This window comes from Aplidium turbinatum, chromosome 6 (genome assembly GCF_918807975.1).
Source record: "Aplidium turbinatum chromosome 6, kaAplTurb1.1, whole genome shotgun sequence".
Lineage (NCBI taxonomy): Eukaryota > Metazoa > Chordata > Ascidiacea > Aplousobranchia > Polyclinidae > Aplidium > Aplidium turbinatum.
The window spans coordinates 32969480-32995644 of record NC_137477.1 but is presented as its reverse complement, the minus strand read 5'-3'; the positions used below and the strand labels follow the sequence as shown (position 1 = coordinate 32995644).

The 26165-nt window shown below is 39.2% G+C and overlaps 1 protein-coding gene across 1 annotated transcript; it reads right to left on the bottom strand.

Moving 5' to 3' along the window:
• Positions 1-798: 798 nt before the first annotated feature.
• Positions 799-25050, bottom strand: LOC145772634 (large ribosomal subunit protein mL49-like). The gene is made up of 4 exons (XM_082584499.1): positions 24933-25050; positions 3671-3932; positions 3035-3156; positions 799-1613 (listed from the first exon to the last, which is right to left on the bottom strand). Exons 1-4 carry the CDS (start codon positions 25026-25028, stop codon positions 1467-1469), a joined length of 627 nt encoding a protein of 208 aa, XP_082440625.1. The 5' UTR covers positions 25029-25050; the 3' UTR covers positions 799-1466.
• Positions 25051-26165: the final 1115 nt, after the last annotated feature.

Sequence of the window (26165 nt, the reverse complement as noted above, 5' to 3'; positions counted from 1 at the left end):
TTCCATGTTGCACAAAAATGCACGAAGTCACAAATCGGCACCGCGGTTGCTTTCATCACAAACTTGCTGTTCTATAACATTTTTGAGCTTTCCGATTCGTCGCTCAGTGGAACGATTACTGTTATCAATCGACCTCCAGAAAGATGGAGGTACATGAGCGCGCATGACGCATGTGGCAAATTGGCTTTGAACTGCGAAAAAATTCCTCAATCTCGCTGCTCGGCTCTTCAACAGATTTCGAATATCATGAACAGAAGAGCCCGTTACTAAATTAATCATATGATGTGCCTTGTTAGTTTCATTCTTTTGCAGTGTTGACCCCTCTCCAAAATAAAACGCCAGAAAAATATCCCTGCAGGCTATGCCAACGTGCAAGCTTAAAATTTGATTGGAGGCAGTGCAAATATCGAACGGGATTTTGGCACTTGTGCTGGAAGTTCGAAGATGATCTAACAGCAGTAAGATGTGCTTTTTTAAAATTAAACCAGGAATTTTTCAGTGGTTTAAGATTTAATGATCACAGTTTGGCAAGTTCGTTTCTTTGGACTAGGGGAAGGGAAGGTAATTTGATACACTTTTAACATTTTTGCCTGTTAACTGAAAATTAGGTGACACAAACTATTGATTTTAAGCTGAAATGAAAGTCTGATCCCTTACACTTTTTTTAAAAACATTTTCATTTTTATATTTTTGTTACTCTTTTTTAAATTGAAATTTTAAAAACGTCACTAAAATGTATCAATTTAATTTAATATTTTTTAACTAAATTTATCATTAAAATGACGCCAGTTTTCAGTTATTCTTATAGCTTCGCGCGGGGATATAGCTTATAGCTTCGCGCGCGGCTTCGCGCAATAGTAAGGACTGTGTATCTACGCGCCAAATGCAGTAGGCTACTGTATGTCGTTTCACGTCAATATACATAACGCAACATCACAACCACCAATGGTGTCATTCTTAGAAGTAAACCACAAATGTTAATTTGCAACGTTTATTTCTTTTATCGTGACATCGGCTCTGCCGTGTCACTTTATCGGCTCTGCCGTGTCACTTTATGAAATACGATTTAGTATTAAGTTGATTATTATCGGCACATTGTAACAGAACTGTGACACGAACGCTCCCAACTGTGTCTCGTTGCTCTCAAAGTTGTCACCTACAAAATTACAGTAACTTAGTATTTTCACGATGTTCTGGCAGAAGACAGTCTTATATTAAAAATGAAATTGATGGCTAAGCTCGTTGGAATGACGCTTAAAAGTCAGTTGTTGAACTGTTTCGAATTTTTCTCCAGATGAAATTGAGCCTTTTTCCCGAAAAGCGCCACAGCGCTGGGCCCAACTCTTTCAACACGTCATGATTTCACTATCATCGATTTTTCCAAAGTGTTAGCAATTCTAACGTGCTGCAGTTACAGGTAGCATCGTGCTAGCCAGAAGCACAGTGCGTTGAAAGAACCTCGGCACTCAGAAACCTTTTTTCAGGAGGAATTGTTTGATTATCTCTTGATGATCTCCTTTTATGGAAATAGTTCTCGTTACTTCATGCACCTGAGTGGCGGGATCGTAGCGAAGAGAAGGTCGAACTAATTCGATCAGTTGCTTCTCCAAAGCCTGAAAAGAATCAATAAGGAAAATTGAATACAGTATACACTACTGCCAATGACAACGTTTCACATTAGCACTTCAATAGTTCTACATTCGCAATGTCTCGTCGTCGTTGAAGCCTGGGATACTTTGAGCCCTTGGGAGTGAGAGTATATAGCATCACATGTTGACAAAGTTTTTCTTGATCACAGTAAGAGGCTACTGGAGAGCAGCCAATCTTTGTTCCGGGAACCTTCAGGTCACATTTGTTCAAGGCTAGCTCATCATTCGAAGCACACAGACCTTCTGATCTATTTGATGGATGTAAGATAACGATAATACTTTGCGTAAAATTAACATAGTTGGTATCAGCAATCAGTTTGCTGTCTTATAAAATATAAAAATACAGGCTCTGATTTGATAGAGCACCCAGCACATAGTCAAGAACAAGGAAATTTGCGCATGGACACTGGATAATCTTTCAAATTCGATACTCCTATTCGCTCATTCTGGTGTTGGGGGAGTAATCCCAACCAAAATTGCAACAACGTGATGAAGTGTGAGACGTGATATGATCAAACAGCAGTTTTGATCCAGCATGGGACCAATTGGCATGTGCCGATCGTTCCTACACCGGACAGGCGTATTCTACTACCGAATAGGATAAATCAGTCGATCGTATTGCAGCAGTTAAAACACCCCAATTAAAGGATCAAAGTTTGCATAAGGTATTTCGAGTTGTGTTGTTATACACAATGATCATGGCTATCTCTGGTATACGAAGATGATGGTCTTTGCATAAACGGTAACGGTGAGATCTTAAATGGCCAACACTAGTTTCAAAAGTTCTGGCGGTCTTTCAACATATGAAGTCACTCAGGAGAACAGGTTCTGGGAGAAGTTAGCAGTTGGCGCTACCTTTTCTCAATTCCAGCTTTTGAGATCTGATTGTATGACAGATCGTCAGCATCGTTGTTTGTTTTCTTTCCACAAAGGTAAGAATTCAATTGACTGACAAAACCAACGGTCCAGAATTCTGTGGCATTAATTATAGTGGTGCGATACTAATGAGCCTAGCCTCATGGGCGAAACACATGTCTATCGTTGTCAATTCTTACTACACTCGACTGTCGAGAAGTGGTCTATTGTTGTTAAAATTATTACTGTACCTACAACGTTGTTCATCAACTTTTCAGCCTACACACTATACTATGGAGGAGACATATGCAAACTGCAAACTAGAAAGTAGAAATTTTAAAGTGAGTTGAGATTCAGGAATAATCACACTTTGACAATTTTGATTTTTAAAAACATTATTTCAAAAGAATATAAAGTAAATTTAGCTTAGAGCTTAAATTGAAGATTTTACTACCCTGCAGTCATAATTATAGGTTCGTACACTAGCAAGGTCTACGTGTTTACTGTACGTCGCAATGACTTCTACATACCCAGATATCTCCTTCCACTGCCACCACACGTGTGAGGACCCTTAAATGTTTCCTTTTGACATATACCGGAAGGGAATGGTAAAGATTGCGAGCAATGAAATACGGTTCATCTGGTACTGTCTCTGAAAGCATAAACGTTAACAAGTAAATTAAAAAAAAAGTTTGCTCAATCCAAAAGTACTGATTGTGCGTAACCTACTGTACAAATTATTATTCTGTAAATCGGTAGAATTCAGAGTTGTAGAGTCGGGAGAAAAATATACGATTCTGACTTCTCAGTTTATAACTAGGTGACCCCGACTTCAATTTTGCCAGAATTTTTAGAGGGTTGCCAGATTTTGAAAAACCGAATTGTAAAAATGCGAGCACTGAGGAATCACTTCAAACCCCTGGTTTCACTGATCAAAAATGTTTGGTCTTTGAATAATTTCTGCTGATGAATAGTCAAACTACTTAAACCTTTGTCCGAATTAGCACAATCGACGAGGTTCAACTTCAGTGATACATTTATTATACATGCTAACTACACTAGTTTGGCAGAAATGCATTGGTTCAAACTTCCACTGGTTCTTAGTTGGTTTAAAATTAAAATAAACTTGTTTTGTAAACAAAACTGAAACATGCTCAGTTGCTCACCTGATGGAGGTTGATAGCCAGTTGCAGACGGATACGAGCTGCGTGAAGGCGGTGTAGGCACAACCGAGGGTGGAAGAAGTCGACGGACCCATTTGAAATCATCATATGAAACACTATAACTTACATTTGGCTTCTTGTGAGAATCAGCAGAACCATTTTCAACATTTTCTGTTGAAGCAGTATGAGTGCAATAGGTTTTTATCCACATATGATTGAAAGAGCTTTGAAAGTACGAAACCGTTCTCTGAGATAACATTGGCACCTAAGAAAAGATTAAAGAAATTCAATGTACATTACATCAGCGGTTCTCAATGCATGGGTCGCGACCCAAAGTTAGGTCGCCTGATAATTTTTTGGGTTGCTTGTTTTTCAGGCATATTGTATCTCGGGCGAAAAAAATAACAATTAAAAAATTTAAAACGTGAAGAGATCGATCACAAAACTGGAAAATATAAACACAGGTCACGAAGTGTTTCATGTCGAGACATCGGAAAGTTTTATAGCATGATCATTGTTCGTAGTGCAAGAACTTAGAGTTTGTTTTCATCTTTGTGCAATGTGCAGCAACATGGATTCTGATTATCAAGCATTGTTGCTGTACAATGGAAGTGCAATGGTTGTCACGAGGTCACGTCCTGAAGCGAGTTTGTGATTTGCGGGAAGAGATTGCTATCTTCCAGAGGCTACAAAAGGTGGGTCTAAATTAAATGTAGAGGTGGCTCAAAAAGTGCTCTTTTTGGTAAAAAATAGCTCAATTTCAAACTATTTGAGGACCCCTTAAAAATAGAAATATTGAGCTTAAATAGTACACCTGGAGTTTCCTCGCCCATAGGCAATTGGGCTTATACGGTATAGCATGATTTCAGGTTTAAAAACTCTTTTTTATTGCACCCAATCAAATCAGGCTTACTAATTAGGTGGGTTTTATCGTGGACTTGATAAGTGGGAACTAATGCAAAAAAATTGTATATGTTTGAATCTTGCTGAAAAAGCGAACACCTAGCCAAAGTGGTCACGCTACACCATCTGTTATGAACAAATGTCCTTTGATTGATACCACATTGGCATAGAGAACTTCATTAACAAGTTAACGATCCTCTGAAGTTGGTTACTTGGTTGAGCAGTGGAAAATATACTTTTAATACTCTGCTCCAGGGGGGTCTGCTACTATTCGGTGAGTCCGATTCGGTGAGTCCAATTCGGTGAGTCTGATTCGGTGAGTTCCTAACTTCTAACCCCTAACCTTAACTCCTAACCCCTAACCCTAAAACGGCAATGATAATTAGGCTATGGTACCCGATAATTTAAAAAAAGAATTGAAAAAATCCCCCGTTAAGGGATCAGACTCACCGAATCGGACTAACCGAATCGGACTCACCGAAACGGGCCATTCCGGCTCCAGGGAGTGCTCCACCAGAACACCAGGTTCAATGGCTGTAAGATCTTTGGCCATTTTCTCTAATTTTGAATAAACCCCTATCTAGAGATGTACCGATACCAATATTTTGGCCGATACCGATTATCACTTTTTTAGGCCGATACCGATATTTTGGCCGATACTTTAGTGTTACAAAAACAAGCAATTTTGGTATTTGCAAGCAATTAGATCAAATGCTAAGTTTTACCTTATTTGCATAAAACTATTAAAAAAAGCTTTGGCATAATATGCCAATTCAAAGCTTTTTTTAATAGTTTTATGCAAATAAGGTAAAACTTAAAGCACAAGATCAAAAGTAAAACCACAAGATCTTGTGCTAAAACACAAGCGGTGGCACCACCGCGACTGACACAGTGACAAATTAGGTAGGCACTTTAACATTACCCACTCGTCGAAGAGTGCCTGCTTTTCAATGTGAAATTGCTTTGTGTTTTAGTCACAATTTTCCTTATAAACTCCATTGATTGCAGTCATTAAGATCTTTCTTGCACTCAGTTCAGTTGCAGAAGAAAAAATAGTATTAGCAGAGGGTGGGAATCGAACCCACGAAATCGAAATTACTACGGTACTCCTCTGCCCTAACCATTAGGCAACGCTGGTTGTAGCGAAGCATTCAGTTAAATTTGTTTGTATCAAAATTTTTCGATCAGAATATCACGTGTAGAGTCACATGACTGAAATCAGCTGAATCACGAGTACGCTTTTCGACGAGTGGGTAATGTTAAAGTGCCTACCGACAAATTAGTCTAAAACCAAAAAATCCCCTAAATTTAAAATTAGTTGTGTTCAAGTTTGGCGCTTACAATAAATAAATTCCAAAATACGCCACAAAACCAACCAAATTTGGGAAATTTATAGAGCAGCAAGGGGAACTTCAAATGGGCAAGATTAGGTGCCAAAGGGGGCATTATTACGTCATTATGAGTGACATTGGACGGATTTGGAAGTCCTTGACACTTGAAGATTCAAGAATCCAATCCCAACTCAATGTTGTATCATTATAATAGTACGGTCCACGACATTAAGGCGCGAACAAAACGGCGCGAGACAAAAAGGCGCAGAAAAAACGGCGCAGAGACAAAATGGCGCAGAGGCAAAACGGCGCAGACAAAACGGCGCCAAAGTCAACGTAACAATCTTTTTTTCTTTTGAAAATACTTAACTCAAGCGCTATAGTTGATCAATAATAGTTTTGATTCAAACGCGTTGCTCACTTCAAGTTCATTTGGGAAGCACGAAATAACATTATTGTAAAGAGAAACTACCGTGTTATAATATCTAATTTGTGATAATTAAATGAGTTCAATGACATTCTTAATTCAAATGCGTTGCTCCTTATATTCGAAGTCAAGTTCAGTCGGGAAGTAAAGACCACATTTGGTCGGGGGGCAATTTGAAACAGCGTACATTTGTTTGCAATAAGTTCAAAGATTATGTCGCATCATTTTCAAGACAAAATACGGCGCGATTAATATTCCCGCATCACACTTTGCGTTCTGTCTCTCACACTAACAACCGTGACGGCTTATCAACTGCCAAGAAACTATTTATTCTGTAATTATCCAGCTGGCAAAAGTGCGACCTCGGAAACAACTGAGTGCATCAATAATAGTTTTGATTCAAACGCGTTGCTCACTTCAAGTTCATTTGGGAAGCACGAAATAACATTATTGTAAAGAGAAACTACCGTGCAACAATATCTAATTTGTGATAATTAAATGAGTTCAATAACACTCAATGACATTCTTAATTCAAATGCGTTGCTCCTTAAAGAAGTTTAAATGCTTTTGATGTCATCCGTCCGCCACTGGCCTTCCAAGAAATGGACACGGACAAATTATTTCGGCTTGAGAGGGGAGTGTTGAAAAGCATGTCCAAAAGTTTAAACGAGAAAACTTTGGAGAATTTTTTAAAATTGATGAAAAAAAGTAGCCTACTGTTGTGAAATGCAGTGCGTAATTTCATTTGTGCAGTTTCGTTCAGTTGAGGAACATTGCAAATTAATTATTTTACCAGACAGCGCAAAAGATTTGAAAAAAAAACCTTGGCGATTTCAAAACAAACAATGAGTGGGAACCGTGTTTTTCTATCATACAACTATTTTCATTCTCAAAACTACACAGCTGGTAAGGAGCTAAAAATAGCACGCTTGAATCAAAAACTTCAACAGTCAAAGTTCGCGTTGTGACATCACAGAGGTCGGTGAGATGAAAACAAGTCCGATTGCCCCAGTTTGCAGAAAAATGCTTTGATCGTACCTGCTCTCCCAGTCAGCAAAGATGGTATTTTTTACATTGTTTCAATGTCTGCTGACCATAAATCAATGTAAAAAGGACCAGTTTTGCTGGCTGGAACATACATCATAGTGTTAATGTAACACAGAACTAGTTAACTCTGTAAAGTTTAACCAAAATTGTAAACAGTTGTATCTATGAAGTATCAGTTGTACTGTGCGTTGCTGCCTAGTCAGCACAGACACCTTCTCAACAATTACGCCCATTCACAATAACATTTTTTTAGTAAATTGGTTTAAACCAAAGGGTCTCAAACTCAAATTGCTTTGAGGGCCGAAAGGACACTTGTAAATTAACCCGAGGGCCGCAGTATACAACGAGAACGAGAAGTCAATAAACAACATAACACAGTTAAAATGCAATAAAAAAGAGAGTAAGAACGCTCCAAGAAATTGAGATCGCAAGAAAAAGTAGTAAAAATAAAGAGATGGAAAAACACTGTGAGAACACAAGAATGGAAACGCAAAAAAAAAAGAGCGCAAACAAAACGACGGACCTGGAAAGCAAAAATCTTGCAATCTACTTTCAAAAAAAGCGGAAAAAACTAACCCTTGAAGAACTTTTTATCAGCAAATACCAAGGTTACTGTTGCAATGACAACACAATGAGTGAATAAGCAATGTGATTGTGATGTAACAATACGAGTTTCTCGCACGCAATAAAATGGCGTGACAGTGCTAAAAAGTCATGTGAAGTTTGATGGGCATTTTCAGATTTTTTGAGCAGCTTCAGAGTGCATTTTATTTAATTCTGTAGAACAAATATGTACCGTAATGTAATAGTTAGTTATTTCAAAGAAAGTGCATCGCGGGCCGCACCAAAAGTCCTCGAGGGCCGCATGCGGCCCGCGTGTTTGAGACCCTTGCTTTAAACGAATCAATCGTATCAAAACGTCTGGCAAATAGGTGGTTCAATTAACCGATTTCGTCTGTATAAGGAATGTATTTTGAAAACGAATTCGCATATGTATATGAAGGAATCAACGTTAGACGAATTTGATTTATCATAAAATTGACTGCCTCCAATGATTGCACAAGTGGACATCGTTTGTTGTTAAGTTTCAAAAGATAAGTGCTGTTAGAATAGAACATTGTTGTTTTAGCTTTGATTTATTATCATCATGGTTGAATCAATGTAAAATGACGTAACTCGTGAGTATACTGTAGACTGCGAAAAGTCTGTAACTATATATTTTTGCACTACGTTTTGTTTTACATCTGTTTCTGCAGAAACGTGGTAAATAAACAATTCCTGATTTCGCTTTTGAATCGTTCTAAACATCGGCAAACCGTTGCAATTTGTACCCAGCTCGAAAAGTAAAAATAAAACCCGTCTGGTAAAACAATGGAATTGTTAGCTGTGTAAGAATATATTTTTTGCGGCTTGTAGCCAAGTCTGCCTACATCACAAGCAAACAGTTGTTTCCGATCTTCGCATTTTTTAAAACAAACAATCTTTACGTCTAAGCACTGTGGTCGCACTTTTGCCAGCTGGATAATTACAGAATAAATAGTTTCTTGGCAGTTGATAAGCCGTCACGGTTGTTAGTGTGAGAGACAGAACGCAAAGTGTGATGCGGGAATATTAATCGCGCCGTATTTTGTCTTGAAAATGATGCGACATAATCTTTGAACTTATTGCAAACAAATGTACGCTGTTTCAAATTGCTCCCCGACCAAATGTGGTCTTTACTTCCCGACTGAACTTGACTTCGAATATAAGGAGCAACGCATTTGAATTAAGAATGTCATTGAACTCATTTAATTATCACAAATTAGATATTATAACACGGTAGTTTCTCTTTACAATAATGTTATTTCGTGCTTCCCAAATGAACTTGAAGTGAGCAACGCGTTTGAATCAAAACTATTATTGATCAACTATAGCGCTTGAGTTAAGTATTTTTAAAAGAAAAAAAAATTGTTACGTTGACTTTGGCGCCGTTTTGTCTGCGCCGTTTTGCCTCTGCGCCATTTTGTCTCTGCGCCGTTTTTTTCTGCGCCTTTTTGTCTCGCGCCGTTTTGTTCGCGCCTTAATGTCCTGCTTCGATAATAGTAGGTTTTAGTAATGAAAGGCCACCGTGATTGAGAGCTGGGGTATAAGAAAAGAAACATTATATCATAATTGGGGTTTCTGAAAAATTAATAAAGAGTTTGCGCAAACTCTCCAAATAGGCAATCATAATTGATAATAAAATGTAAAATGTAAACCAAGTCATTTGTGTAGTCGTACAAAAACTATACGACAAGTAATGTGCAACCTAAGGGCGGTAGGCACTTTAACATACTGATATCCCATTGAACCATCAACCAATCAGAAGCTACGCTGTTCATGACGTCATCAAGGTTGCGTTTCTCGGAACAAAGGAAAAATGCAACTTCCCACCACTGCTATTGCTCTTGTTTGTTGTGTAATTACCAAAAAAAGTTTAAAGTACTAATCAACTCTCTGGCTGAATGCTGAAATAGCCACAATTGGACGGACAACCTAACATCTGATGGTTCGGGTTCGTTCAATTGGATATCAGTATGTCAAAGGTTCTACCCCTAAGGGCGCTTGTCGTTTGGTTGAGAAGCTTAAAATTGCCAGGCCAAGACTACCAAGGTAACAAAAATGTATAATTTTGCATCGTTTTTACGTTGCTAAACATTTAAAAAAACCATGCAACTTGGTTGTTTTTAGTAAGCTGGTTCTATAAGTTTGTGATTTAATTTACACCTTTCGTTGTAATAAACTCATCAAGCTTAAACAATGTCAGAGTAGGCTAAGTAGGCTGCGCAACAAACTCCCACAGCCACAGTTATCACCACTTGCTGCTGACAAGTCAAAGAACATCTATGTCTTTTGATGTTGCCTATTTGCGTTGCATTTTTTTTTTATAGTGATACTTGCTCTTCGCTATTTCTGTTACGTTTAGATGATGTCACGTTATTATGCCGATTTCAGATATAATAATTCAATTCATGACGTTGTATGGATGAAAAACTTTTACAAGTTTCATACTCTGCTGAGAGTAAAAAAGAAACACAAATGATAAATATTGGAGAAATTGAGTCTCCTTCCACAACTTAACAATCAAACAACGCAAAACTGCTGAAACAAAATGTTTTGTTTAAGTGAAAGAATCACTCTAAGCAACCAATGTTAAAACTTGCGTGCAAGAAGTCATGGGAGTGTGATGTATCAAAAATTTGAACAGGTTGTTATTTTTCTACATCAATGTGACGTTAGTTACTACTATAAAAAAATGATATTATATCTTTGCTTCTCTAGAAAATCCGCAGAAAACGCCTTTTTTTACGTGTTTAGTATCGGCCACAGTATCGGCCAAATTTTGCCGATACCGATACTCAAAAAATGGCCGATATCACCGATACCGATATATCGGTACATCTCTACCCCTATCAATGATCCCAATAAAGTTGAATTTTCTGCGTTTTTTCCAACATAAAACGTCCTATTCAGCTTGGTGGCGGTATGCGAGTAGACAATTAGAATAGAAACTTCTTTCTATTTGAAAACCATTTCGAATGCATGTTGGGTTAGTTGTGCATAAAGTTTTACCACCTTTAATAGTAGAATTATCAAGCCAAAACAACTGCCACAAGTTTCCCGAACTGTTAGTAACCTCAACAAACACACAGCTCTTTACTTTTAAAAAGATCAAGAAAACAAAAAACAAGAACCTTTTAGAAATAGCTCACAAAATGTGACAGCGCTAACCTTAACTCTAAAAGCCATGACCACATTAATGAAGATTTACACTATCAATGAACTTTGCACCAATGATCAAAAACAACAAAACGAGTGTCATGTTTACATGAAAAGTACAAACCCAACCCTGTTATTCAGTATTTAGGATTTAAACATTTAAATCCATTTGGCACAATATGTTAAATAGTCCATCCCTAAACACAACAGAAATGGCCCGTTTCGGTAAGTCCGATCCCTATTCGGTGATTTTTTAAATTTTTTTTTAAATTATTGGGTACCATAGCCTAATTATCATTGCCGTTTTAGCGGTACCTCTAAATACCCATTGTCAGGCATTGTCGGGCACTGTCGGCTTTTCGCGGGCATTGTCGGCTTTTCGGGGGGGTTGTGGAGCATTTTCAGGGGTTGTCAGGCATTGTAGAGTAGCTACATTCAGGCATTGTTGGGAATTTCCAGGCATTGTCTAAGATTTCCAGGCATTGTCGCTCATTATCAGTGGTTGACAGGTTTGTTAGGCATTATAGAACATTTTCAGGCATTGTCGAACATTTTCAGGGGTTGTCAGGCATTGTAGAGTAGCTACTTTCAGGCATTGTTGGGGATTTCCAGGCATTGTCTAGGATTTCCAGGCATTGTCGATCATTATCAATGGTTGACGGCATGACGGGTTTGTTAGGCATTTTAGAACATTTTCAGGCATTGTCGAACATGTTCAGGGGTTGTTGAGCATTTTCAGGGGTTGTCAGGCATTGTAGAGTAGCTACTTTCAGGCATTGTCTAGGATGTAAAGGCATTGTCGATCATTATCAGTGGTTGACGGGTTTGCTAGGCATTATAGAACATTTTCAGGCATTGTCGAACATTTTCAGGGGTTGTCGAGCATTTTCAGGGGTTGTCAGGCATTGTAGAGTAGCTACTTTCAGGCATTTTTGGGAATTTCCAGGCATTGTCTAGGATTTCCAGGCAATGTCGATCATTATCAGTGGTTGACGGGTTTGTTAGGCATTATAGAACATTTTCAGGCATTGTCGAACATTTTCAGGGGTTGTTGAGCATTTGCAGGGGTTGTCAGGCATTGTAGAGTAGCTACTTTCAGGCATTGTCTAGGATTTCCAGGCATTGTCTAGGATTTCCAGGCATTGTCGATCATTATCAGTGGTTGACGGGTTTGCTAGGCATTATAGAACATTTTCAGGCATTGTCGAACATTTTCAAGCATTGTCGAGCATTTTCAGGAGTTGTCAGGCATTGTAGAGTAGCTACTTTCAGGCATTTTTGGGAACTTCCAGGCATTGTCTAGGATTTCCAGGCATTGTCGATCATTATCAGTGGTTGACGGGTTTGTTAGGCATTATAGAACATTTTCAGGCATTGTCGAGCATTTTCAGGGGTTGTCAGGAATTGTAGAGTAGCTACTTTCAGGCCTGACAACCCCTGAAAATGCTCGACAATGCCTGAAAATGTTCGACAATGCCTGGAAATGTTCTATAATGCCTAACAAACCCGTCAACCACTGATAATGATCGACAATGCCTGGAAATCCTAGACAATGCCTGGAAATCCTAGACAATGCTTGGAAATTCACAACAATGCCTGAAAGTAGCTACTCTACAATGCCTGACAACCCCTGTAGCCCGATAATGCCTAACAAACCCGTCAGCCACTGATAATGATCGACAATGCCTGGAAGTTCTAGACAATGCCTGGAAATTCACAACAATGCCTGAAAGTAGCTACTCTACAATGCCTGAGAACCCCTGAAAATGCTCGACAACCCCTGAAAATGTTCGACAATGCCTGAAAATGTTCTATAATGCCTAACAAACCCGTCAACCACTGATAATGATCGACAATGCCTGGAAATCCAAGACAATGCCTGGAAATCCTAGACAATGCCTGGAAATTCACAACAATGCCTGAAAGTAGCTACTCCACAATGCCTGATAACCCCTGAAAATGCTCGACAACCCCTGAAAATGTTCGACAACCCCTGAAAATGTTCGACAATGCCTGAAAATGTTCTATAATGCCTGACAAACCCGTCAACTACTGATCATGATCGACAATGCCTGGAAATCCTAGACAATGCCTGGAAATTCCCAACAATGCCTGAAAGTAGCTACTCTGCAATGACTGACAACCCCTGAAAATGCTCGACAATGCCTGAAAATGTTCAACAATGCCTGAAAATGTTCTATAATGCCTAACAAACCCGTCAACCACTGATAATAATCGATAATGCCTGGAAATCCTAGACAATGCCTGAAAGTAGCTACTCTACAATGCCTAACAACCCCTGAAAATGCTCGACAATGCCTGAAAATGTTCGACAATGCCTGAAAATGTTCTATAATGCCTAACAAACCCGTTAACCACTGATAATGATCGACAATGCCTGGAAATCCTAGACAATGCTTGTAAATTCCCAACAATGCCTGAAAGTAGCTACTCTACAATGCCTGACAACCCCTGAAAATGCTCGACAACCCCTAGAAATGCTCCACCACCCCCCGAAAAGCCGACAATGCCCAACAATGCCTACAATGCCTGACAATGGGTATTTAGAGGTACCCCTTTGGTGTATAGGTTGTAGGTGGTCGAATAGTGTACGCTAAGCACTACCGACATGCGACTCCTAGCTCAGAAGGGGCGTTGTTCTAACCTTAACTCTTCTAGAGTGCACTGTCTATTAATACCACACTAAAGTAAGCATTGTAGAAGTAGTATAATAATTCAAAGTAAACACAATAACATTAATTAACAATGGTAGAAGATAATACAAATTAACGTCACCAGGGCAGACCAGGTTACACACACAGTAATATTACTTAATAGAATAAATGTCCTTAATCAATAGTCCGGGTTCAACCTTGTAGCCATGTTCCGATTTCCGAATGTCATTTCTTTATTGTCTTTTGTGCATCGCTTTCCTTCACGTCCGATCGCTGAGTTGTTGTTTTCAAAAGTCTCTGTTTAGTATTCATCCGCGGCCACGTTCCAGCCTTGGCGCCTCTAGCGGACAGAACTATTCAGACGCAGGCAGAATTGTAAAGGGGAACGCCACATCACTTGGCGCCAGATGATTAGATCATGAGTAAACGAAATGATCAAACATCGACATGCTTCTTGGTGTGACTTCTCGATGAGGATGCCGGTGGCTCGGACTGATGCGTTTGCAGGAATCTTTATAACAGTCTTGTTTGTAGCACTAGTTTTCTTTCAAATTATGCGGCCAAAACTATGTGTTGTCGGTTGATCATTAAACGTGCACAAGATAGGTAAACAAATGCAATTATCGACGGGGTTGCTGCCCAAGTCTACCCTGGTAATGACGTAGTAGTTAACTTCGAATGGTTCAAACATAAAACAATGACTTATCATACAATAATAAAAATGATGCTCACAAACTTACTCAAAACATAACAGCATGACGGCTGCTGGGTTAACAATAATTGCGGTTGCTTAGAGTGAAAACTACTCCAACACAGAAGTGTTGCGAACATACAAAAAAATAAACGAATCAACTGCTACAACATGATGCGTGACAGTGTGTGTTCCATGTCAATGAAATGTAGTATGTGTACAATGATTAGGTAATTGTACGTGCGAATAGACAAAAGAAAAACAAGGCAAGATTCTGTCAAGATGAGGTTACTCAGTCAAGATACTTCTGGATGAACGGTTCTCAAACAATCGTCAAAATGGAGTATGGCTTGTATACGAAAAAAAAATGGAAGAAAACAATGTGGAAGGGAGAACTTGATGCCTATTGCAGATCTTAGTACTCTCCAAACGTCGAATGGTACTCCGGATGTACCAAACAACACCACAGACATGCAGAGTGGTACAATTATGCTCAAGTACATGAGTGAGTACAACAGAGGACATAATGATATCATCACTACGAATGGTTGAATGCATTGTGTGCACCGTTAAAGGGTTTAGGAAAGTTACATGCTTGACTTAGCCCACAGACAGATGTCATGGCTGGGTTGGCCACAACCTTCTGCAAAGAAAACTAGAAATAACATGCAGCTATCAGACACAAAGTGTATATAAAACAAGTAAACTGTGTATGCAGTACTGTTATATACAACACATGTTGAGTCTTTCGAGAATTGGTCATCCAGAACAAATACCTGCTGAAAGAGAATCTACAACTACCTAAAAAGAAAAGAGCTGATATATTTCTCGCACTGGTTCTAATCTAGTAACTAGTTCCTACTACAAGCAAAGAAACTATGGCATGTAAGAACATACCGTGGGGGACAGACTTTACACTTGCACATAATCATTGAGGTGTGCAGGAAGAGTTACATTACGACCACACCTCGTGCGACGAACAGTAGTTGCGGTCGGTGTCACTGAAGTCAGAGGTGGTGAAGATTTAGGTGTAGGCTGATTGTTCAGCTCTGGCATATGTGCAGCTTTTAAGCGATCAATGGATACAGTTTTTCTATTGTCTTTAATGTCTAAAGTAAAATATTTTTCATTTCTAGAGATCACCCGGTAAGGACCTGTGTAACGTGATTGCAGAGGAAATGCAGTTGCATCTCTTCTAATCCACACATACTCACATGACATCAGCTCTGGGTCAATATGGCTTTTGTGCTGTGGGTGAGGTCGAGTTGGTGAAGGCTGAATGTCTTTGAAATGATTTTTCAGTGTCTTTACAAACTCATGCTGAGGAACAGCAGCAGCAGTTCCTTCAACCTGAAAATCTCCTGGCATGGCCACGGAGGCACCATAAAGAAGCTCTGCTGGAGAACATTTCAACTCTTGTTTGACTGTATTGCGCATAGAGAGTAGCACAAGGGGTAGATTATGGTACCAATCACCTGGGTTGTTACAACTACGTAGAGCATCTTTCAGTCGTCTATGCATGTTCTCTACTAGGCCATTGCATTGCGGATGGTAGCTAGTAGTTCTATTTCGACGACAACCAAGGAAATTCATGAGCTGACCCCACAAATTTGATTCAAACTGAGCTCCTCTGTCAGAAGTGACAGTTTTGGGCACTCCCATCTGTGAAACAAAACCATACATAAAGGCATCTATTACGGATTCTGTAGAAATGTTCTTCAAGGGCGGAATGGCCCGTTTCGGCGAGTCCGATTCGGCTAATCCGATTCGGTTAGTCCGATTCGGCGAGTTCCCTATTCGGCGAGAGCCTTTTTCGGCGAGAGCCTTTTTCGGCGAGTTTTTGAAATTTTATTTTTGAAAGGGAATTATCGGGTACCGTAGCCTACCGTAACTGTTTTCACATCGTTTTAATGTCGCTGAACGTGCAGAAAGGAATTAAAATAAAATGTTTGAACTATTAAATTAAAATTCGTCATGTCAGTTCAGTTGTTTTTATTTCTGACCATCATATCAAAAACAATACACGTCAACATAGCAAAGGTAGAAGCGACAAAACGCGAACGCTAAAACGTGCTTGAATTCGTCATGTACGTTCAGTTGTTTTTAAGGTAGAAGCGACAAAACGCGAACGTTAAAACGTGCTTGTGACCGAAGTAAGTTATTGAGTTGAAAGAAATTTGGCACGGTCGCAACACCTTCAGAAAAATTTAAGATGTGAAGGGAAAATAAAAAAAATAAAATGTTACAAAAGAAAATCATGTTTATATCTATAAGTTAGTACTTTTGAATAGTTAAAATGATTAGTTTGGATCAACAAATGTGTGGCCTACAGCTTGGATTGAAAGGAAATTATCGGGTACCGTAGCCTAATCCCTACCAGCAAAAATTTGTTCCAAGAACCCAGTTAGCCTAACAGTTCATTTTTACATTGTAGTAACAGAATGAAAAGGCTAACCAAATGTGTGGCCTATCGTTTTAACGTCGCTAAACGTTGAAATCGTGTAGAAAAGAGAACTTTGATGACTAGGATACGTTGCAAGCCTTAAAGCAGCCGGTGGCCATGGCCGCTAAGTAGTGCTTGAATGACCGCCTGTGCTACCTCCAACGTCGGCCAAGTTTGGCCGCTTCTTCTTCTAGCTTCTTCTTCGCAAGTTTCTTCTAGCCAATTATTTAATTTCGCAATAGAATGATCGTGGATTGAATGTCGAAAATATGTAGTATCAAAGAGTGACGCAGAATTAGGTCAGCGCATCATAGTCACTACTGTTGTATTGAATATATCCAGCTGCGATCACCAGCGCTGTAAGTCTTGTTTGCAATTCCCGACAGGCGCGGATTTATGGGGGGGGCCCGGGCCCCCCCCGAAATTTTGAAAAGAATTGTTGAAATTGTATGTTTTTGCATCAAATGGTTTGATATGCTTCTAAACAGCTGATATTAGTCCCACGGCGGACTTAACTTATCATGGGGGGGGGGGATAATTTTTTGTTATTATTATGGTTGAAATTATCCGTCGATCAGACTCAGTTATTTTCTTTCATACAACTTCAAATACATTTTAATAGCAACATTTGTTGGAGCTGACTCAGCTGAAACCAACGCTGAACCAAATGGCGTCAGTTGAAACAATCTGAAACCTTGAATGGTTGTTTTATATTTATAGTTTTTACTCTTCATTATAATTTCGATCCATTACTGTACATGCCTACAAACATACAAGTATTCAATTGGTCATGGACACTGCATACAGGGTTTTAAACCAGATTTAAAGTTCACTTTGCATGCTTAGCAATTTTTATTCAAGCAAAATTAATTTTTTAACATTCACAATTGATGAAAATGGCTGTTTTAAATTCTATTTCAGTGGTTCTCAACCGAGGTTCCGCGAAGCGATTTCAGGGGGTCCGTAAAAGTTTCCGAGTTTGCAGCATGATTGATAAATTACGGAATTTAAAAATTGGTTGATTGTGCTTTATTTGTGTATTACCGTGATTTTCAAACTGCAGGCTACTTCCCAACGAACTTGTGCGATGTCCTTTGAAAGTTCAAAGGTTTGGTTTCTTAACTACAAAAATATCATATAAATGAATTATTTTTTTAATTAGGCTTTGTTCAACTTAATTCTGTTGAGACAGCAGTATATTGATCAATGCTTAACTTGGAAATGCAAACGTTAGTCAGCAGTCTATCACCACTCACAGTTTTGCAATGGCAAAGATTATAACGAATTAATATTGATTAGAAATGAAAAAAAGGGAGAAATTGTTTGTCAGGGCCGTAAAATTCTATTGATTTTTGATAAAAATTTATTAAAAAACAATAAATCAACATATAGATTACTGATTTTTGATGCTGTGTGCCAACATAATGCTCGTAACATAATTTCGTCAATGTCATCAATCAGCATATGTGTGTTGCGAGCTCAGCAAATTTTTCTAAGTGTGTCGTTTCGAAACTTATGAAACATTTGATTCCATTAACTTATAGGAAAAGCGATAGGCCTACAGTATACCAAAATTTCAGATAACAATTTTTTAAGGGCCCGTGACTGCTTCGAAGGTACTAAAGGGGTCCCCCAAAACAAAAAGGTTAAGAACCACTGGACTCTATTTTATAGCAAATCGTATATGACGTACTAGTATCATTGTTCATATCTGTTTTTATTTTTATTTTTTTTAATTGATTTTCAAATTTTCTGGCCCCCCCCAAAAAAAACTCCTAGATCCGCGCCTGATTCCCGATGTTAATTTTGATGAAGTGTTAATCCGAAGTGCTAATTTACATCGGCTAGCAATATTGTCGATTTTATATCGATTCAATGTTGTCGGATATTGAATCGTTGTTAAAAAGGAGAACTAGGTTAGTTGACATCCGTGGGTAAAACACGTGTCTTCATAGTTGAGAACGCTGTGGGTTAGTGACTTCACATCCTCAATGGTGACATCATAATGGAATAAATGGTCAGGTTTTATGAAAGGCGGTATGCAGTTGAAACAATTTACTGAGCTGCGAGCAGTTAAAACAATTTAGGGTCGTTAGATGGTCCCGCAATACCGGATTACAATCTCGATAAAGCATTTATTGCGTGATACAACGATTCTATTGCAGGACGTCGCCTAGACTTCAACAACGCTAAGTGACCATTTTAACATTGTTGCAAATTTAATGCTATTTACTTGTGCTATCGTTATTGTATTTTGGCCTCCAAGCACGCAGATTTGGCCGCCGAGAAGGAGCTCTCGGTAGGCTACGATGGCTGCCGGAAAAAAACACGAGTTTTAGGGCCTGCGTTGAAACTGAGAAACATTCACAAAAGCCCTTCGATACGTTGCATTTTTTAGATAATGTATTCAGACGTTGAATCAATGTACAAATGAACTGTTAGGCTAAATGGGTTCTCGGAACAAATCGAAGAGCTTCTGTGAATGTTTCCCAGTTTCAACGTATCCTAGTCAGCAAAGTTCTCTTTTCTACACGATTTCAACCTTTAGCGACGTTAAATCGATGTAAAAACGGCAATTTCTGCTGGTTGAGATAACTAGGCTACGGTACCCGATAATTTCCTTTCAATCCAAGCTGTAGGCCACACATTTGTTGATCCAAACAACTAATCATTTTAACTATTCAAAAGTACTAACTTATAGCCATTAAACATGATTTTTTTTTTGTAACATTTTATTTTTTTATTTTCCGTTCATTTCTTAAATTTTTCTGAAGGTGTTGCGACCGTGCCAAATATCTTTCAACTCAATAACTTACTTCGGTCACAAGCACGTTTTAACGTTCGCGTTTTGTCGCTTCTACCTTAGCTATGTTGACGTGTATTGTTTTGCATATGATGATCAGAAATAAAAACAACTCAACTGAACTGACATAACGAATTTTAATTTAATAGTTCAAACATTTTATTTTTATTCCTTTCTGCACGATTTCAACGTTTAACGATGTAAAAACGGCAATTATAATTAGGCTACGGTACCCGATCATTCCCTTTCAAAAATAAAATTTCAAAAACTCGCCGAATAGGGCACTCGCCGAAAAAGGCTCTCGCCGAATAGGGAACTCGCCGAATCGGATTAGCCGAATTGGACTCGCCGAATAGTAGCAGACCCCTTCAAGGGTACTGCCACTGGCCAACGAGTAAAACGATCTACTGCTGTAAATAGGTATTTATAGCCGCTTGATTCCGGTAAGGGACCTACCAAGTCAATGTGAATGTGTTCAAACCGTGACTGAGGCATTTTGAAATCCTTTAATGGAGCAATGTTGTGGCGAATGACTTTACTTCGTTGACAAGACTGACACTCTTTTACCCAGCTGGCAATCTCTTTTCGCATGCCTGGCCACACAAAACGCCGCGAAATAAGATCATGAGTAGCCCTTACTCCAGGGTGACTTAATGAATGCAACTGGTCAAAGACCATCTTTCTATATTTTAGTGGAATTACCGGTCGAACCACAGCAGTTGAAGTGTCACACCATATGAGTTTATCTTGAACACCTGGAATAGCATACTGGTCTAAGAACAGCCCAGATGCCTGTGGATTGTTGAGCATGCTCTGAACAGCTTCATCACACTCTTGGGCTGCAGCCACTTCGGAGAAATTAATGCCACTTTGCACATGTAGCACACCATTAATTTCAATTCGAGAAAGAGCATCAGCAGTAAAATTTGCAGACCCTTGAATGTGTTTGATGTTTGAAGTAAATTCTGTGATGTAGCTCATCTGTCTGACTCACCTCAAGATAGATTGATTAGATTTGGAAAGGAATGCACTTACTAAAGGTTTGTGATCAGTGAAAAGAGTAAAATCCTTTCCTTCTACATAATGATGGAAATGTTTAAGAGTACTGTAGGCCGCTAATAACTCCCTATCAAAGGCAGAATAAGATTTCTGTGTCTTATCCAGTCGTCTCGAAAAGAAAGCTACAGGAGACCAGGACCCATCAATTTTCACTTGCAACACACCACCTATTGCTGTGTCACTGGCATCAACCATCATACTTAAAGGAGCATTTTCCAGTGGATACACCAAAATTGATGCTTCAGCCAAAACTACTTTGCTGTCGAAAAAAGCTTTTTCTGCCCATTTAGTCCGAACAATCTTTTTATCCGCACGTGTTTTACCAGAAATCAAGTCATTGAGGGGTGCTAAGCATTGAGCTGCATGTGGTATGAATCTGTGGTAGTAGTTTACCATGCCCAGATAACGTCTTAATTGTTTTGTTGTTTCAGGCAAGGGAAATTCAGAAATTGCCTTGACCTTGTCAGGGGTGGGTCGCACACCATCCTTAGACACCAGATGCCCTAAAAACAGTAATTCACTCTTGCCAAATTCAGATTTTGTAGGATTGATGATTATTCCATACTCATCCAGCCTGCGGAATAACTTATGTAAATGCATTTTGTGGTCTTCCTCATTTTCAGAAAATATAATTATGTCATCTACATATGCCATTACGTTGGTTAAACCATGACAGACATGATCAATGAAGCGTTGAAAGGTGCTGGAAGCATTTCTTAATCCGAAAGGCATAAAATTATATTCAAACAGACCTAAAGGACATGTGATGGCAGTCTTATGTCTTGACTCGGACGACAAAGGGATTTGGTGGTAAGCTCGAACTAAGTCTATTTTACTGAAGATAGAAGAACCTTGCAATCTGTGCAACAACTGATTGATCGAAGGTGTAGGATACATATCAGGCACTGTTTGGACGTTTAAGGAACGATAGTCTCCACATAGACGAAAAACACCAGAGTTTCCTTTAGGTACCATATGCAGGGCTGAGGAAAAGTTAGAGTTGGACCTACTAATTATGCCTGCTTCCAGGAGCATGTCAATTTCTTCTTTGGCCGCTTTTAATTTTTCAGGTGACAAAGGGCGAACGCGTGCGGAACAAGGATAGCCAGTGGTTTCAATAGTGTGGGTGATATTGTGCTTGATTGGTTTGTCTTTGTTTGGTGGACGCGTTAAATCAGGATATTTTTCTAAAATTTGTAAGAAGGAATTGGTGGCTACAAATGCTTTGGGTGCACCTACATGTGCTACTATTTTTGGGTAAAGTGGCCATGCAATTGACTGGTTGACACTTCTCAGACAAGATTGACTGAAGTCGACGCATAAATTAAAATGTTTGAGAAAATCAGCACCCAGAATATTTTGAGACACTTCGGCCACTACAAAAATCCACCGAAACCTTGAAGTTTTATCACCAAACTGCAAGTTCATGGTTCGATGTCCAAAAGTGGCAATGGAAGTTCCATTCACCCCCACTAAAGAATGACTATGTGTTATTAAATGTTTTTCAGACTTATACGGCCTAACCAAGCTTATTTCAGCACCACTGTCTATCATGAAGCATAAACCTGACTTGTGATCCCTAATGTGAAGAAGTGGACTGTGACTTTTATGAAATGGAAGTTTTGTTGCACTGGGCACAGTCGATCTCGCAGTGCAACCTACCAGTTTCCCTGGAAAGAGCAAGGAGGGTTACATTTGCGAGCATTTGCACCAAACCGTTGGTGATAGAAACACATCATATTGTGTGTTCTAGCCACGCGAGAATAATTTGAGGGTGGAGCTTGTGGTCTTGGTGCAAACCTAGCATGTGATGGATCTGCACTCTGGGAAGAAGCTTGGCTTGGAAGAGTCCTCATTAACTCTTGCACTGACTTGGTCAATGATTCCAGCTGTAAATTTACCCTAACCATTTCAGATTGCTGGGGCTCTTTGTTTACAGCACCCACAAAAGATAAAGGGGCAGTATGCTTCATAGCATGGTCTGCTGCTATTGCATACTCCTCTAGTGAAGCCTCATGAAGTGGTGCCAATGCAATTTTAACCTCTTGCGGAAGTTTGTCGACCAACATGGACTTCACCACAGAGTCGGACATGTCTGACTCCGAGATATTTACTCTCATGTTAGTCACAAACTCCGAAGGTTTTACATAACCTAACTGCTTGACAGAAACTAACTTCTGAATTTGGTCACATAAAGGTTCTGTGAACTTGCTTATCAGAAAACTTTGAATGTCCGGGAATTGTTTTTGTCTTGCCAAAAGTGGTTGCACTGCAATCATAGTTGATGAATCCAGACAAGACATTAAAGCTTCAATCTTGTCTGAATCCTCAACTATGCTCCACTTCTGGCACACTCTATTGAAATTAGCAAACCATGCCTTAGGGGCAGATTTGCAAAATTCTTGGGTGACTCGTTTACCCGGTTTTAAAATGGAAGTTGTTGGGTTGTTTTCTGTCATCACGCTGTTACTAGTGTTTGGTGAGGTATGAGAGTTATTTTGTGTGATGCGTGATTGGTGGCGTGTATTGTAGGTGTGTGTAGCCACAATGATAACAAAAAATGATTAGAAAAAAAAATTAAGTTAGTCTACACACATTATGGTATATAAATTTACACAAAACACTAACAGGCAATGCACTGCTAGAAGAAGGCTTTGTCGGGGGTCACCAGTTTGGCGTATAGGTTGTAGGTGGTCAAATAGTGTACGCTAAGCACTACCGACATGCGACTCCTAGCTCAGAAGGGGCGTTGTTCTAACCTTAACTCTTCTAGAGTGCACTGTCTATTAATACCACACTAAAGTAAGCATTGTAGAAGTAGTATAATAATTCAAAGTAAACACAATAACATTAATTAACAATGGTAGAAGATAATACAAATTAACGTCACCAGGGCAGACCAGGTTACACACACAGTAATATTACTTAATAGAATAAATGTCCTTAATCAATAGTCCGGGTTCAACCTTGTAGCCATGTTCCGATTTCCGAATGTCATTTCTTTATTGTCTTTTGTGCATCGCTTTCCTTCACGTCCGATCGCTGAGTTGTTGTTTTCAAAAGTCTCTGTTTAGTATTCATCCGCGGCCACGTTCCAGCCTTGGCGCCTCTAGCGGACAGAACTATTCAGACGCAGGCAGAATTGTAAAGGGGAACGGCTCACCCCCGTTTTAGGGTTATGGGTTAGAGGTTAGGAACTCACCGAATCGGACTCACCGAATAGTAGCAGACCCAAACACAACAGGCCTGACCAAGAAGGTCTTGTGTATCTAGCTGTCCTATAGCATTTGGCACTGACTGTGACAGGATGGTCCAGACTACAAGGGTGCCTCAAAATGCTCATTGTCAGGCATTTTCGAACATTGTCGGGGTTGCCAGTTCCAATCACACTTGTTTTACAGATTAAGGTTTTGGTTACAATTAGGGGTAGGCCTAATGGTTAAGATTATGGTCTGACAACCCTTCAAAATATCTGCCAATCAATGAAAACGCTGACAACACTCGGCAATTTTTGATAATTTTCAAGGGTAGCCAGATCCACGAGTTTTGCCTGCATAACAGGGCTAGTTTTGCTTTCCATTTAAGGAAATTTTTTACCAGAACTTTGCGAGGTGGTATTGTAAATTTCTTTGATTTCCTAATATTTCAAAATTAAAATCAACTTCAATAATAGAAATACCGGCAGGCTAGCTACTACGGTATTTGTACCGGTACCGTACTTAAAAACATTCTGCAACATTAACAATGGATATTCAGAGGTACCTATGTCAGGGACCCTGAATCTTTCAAAAATCCCGGAAACTGAAAGGAAGAATCACACATTCTTGGGAGTTCAACTGCGGAAGAGTGCATTAGCATTTATTTAAGTTTCTTCTATTTTAGATGCAATTTCTTGTATTTTGGTGGAAAAATACCTCTTTGTGCAAGAAATCTTTTTAGTACCGTACCGGTAGTATCTTGCTGAGAAGGTCTGGGCTTTTCATTGATGTTAGGCACAAATGGTTGGACATCTCAACAGTTCAACAACAATTCAACAGTTGTTAATGTAATTTTTCTTTCAGTTTTTTTAAAATAAATTTAAAAAAAGCAACACTAAAACACAAAACAAATTTAGAAAAAAGTGAAACAACCACTTGTATAAAACTCACAGTTGAGATGCATTGAAACTTTTGTTGTAGAGTCGACAAGTTTGAGTATTTCCACCATGATCTTGTTGACTGTACATATCTAACAAAAGTTTTCATATCTTTCTAATTGCCACCTGCTGGATATGTTAATAAGATTATTAAATAACTGTAGACAGGATGCCACTGTTTCAACCTTAAGGTCTTCTCAGTGCAGTAAATCGTACAATAGACTGAACGCTTTATTACGTACTATATAAATAACACAGCGTGGTGATTTTTCCATTGTGATTTTTCAAATTGAAGTGTTCCCCAGCTCTAGTCGATAAATGTCTTGTTGACATACCGTACCGATGTATGTCAGACTTGCATCATGCAAACAACTGAATTGCCCTGCTGGTGCACATACAGAAGAAATGTCAATTCCCAGATGCAAAGCAAGCTTGGTCTTGCTTAATGACAGTTTTTCGGAGACCTGCTGAACCCCCACAATCTTGCCAAATAATTTCTCAAGAGGATCTGTCGAAAACTCACTGAACATAACAAACTCATGATCTGCTGATAAAAGGCTTTGAGCCAGATCAACTAACCTTTTTCGAAAAAAACAAAAACAAAAAAAACTAGACTTAAGCAGGTATGATGAAAAGCTGAGCTTGTTAAGCTGGACAGTGGACACCTGTTGTACTTGTTTTCTTTGAACTTTACCCATACGGATGCAACCTAATTCGTACCATGAACAGTTCGTACCGTCAGTTCGTACCTTGAAAAGATGGAGAAAAAAAGTTCAAAAAAGCGGAAGTCGCTGATCGCAGTTTCCGCAAACATTTTTTCGCAGTTTCCGCTAACCCTAACCATGAGAGTAATCTATGCTCTAGTCTAACCGAAAAAATTAAAAAAAGCGGAAGTCGCTGATCGCAGTTTCCGCAAACATTTTAAAATTTTCACCCTGAAAAGATCGAGAGAAAAGATAGCACAAAGCCGAAGTTGCTGATCGCAGTTTCCGCAAACATTTTCCCGCAGTTTGCGCTAACCCTAACCATAGACTCATAGAGTAATCTATGCTCTAACTCTACCCCTCGCTGATCGGAGCTTCCGCAAACATTTTTCCGCAGTTTCCGCTAACCGCAGTTTCTACTAACCTTCACCCTAACTCTAACCACAGAGTAATCTATGCTCTAACCCTCGCTGATTGCAGTTTCCGCTAACCTTTACCCTAACCCTAACCATAGAGTAATCTATGCTCTAACCCTACCCCTC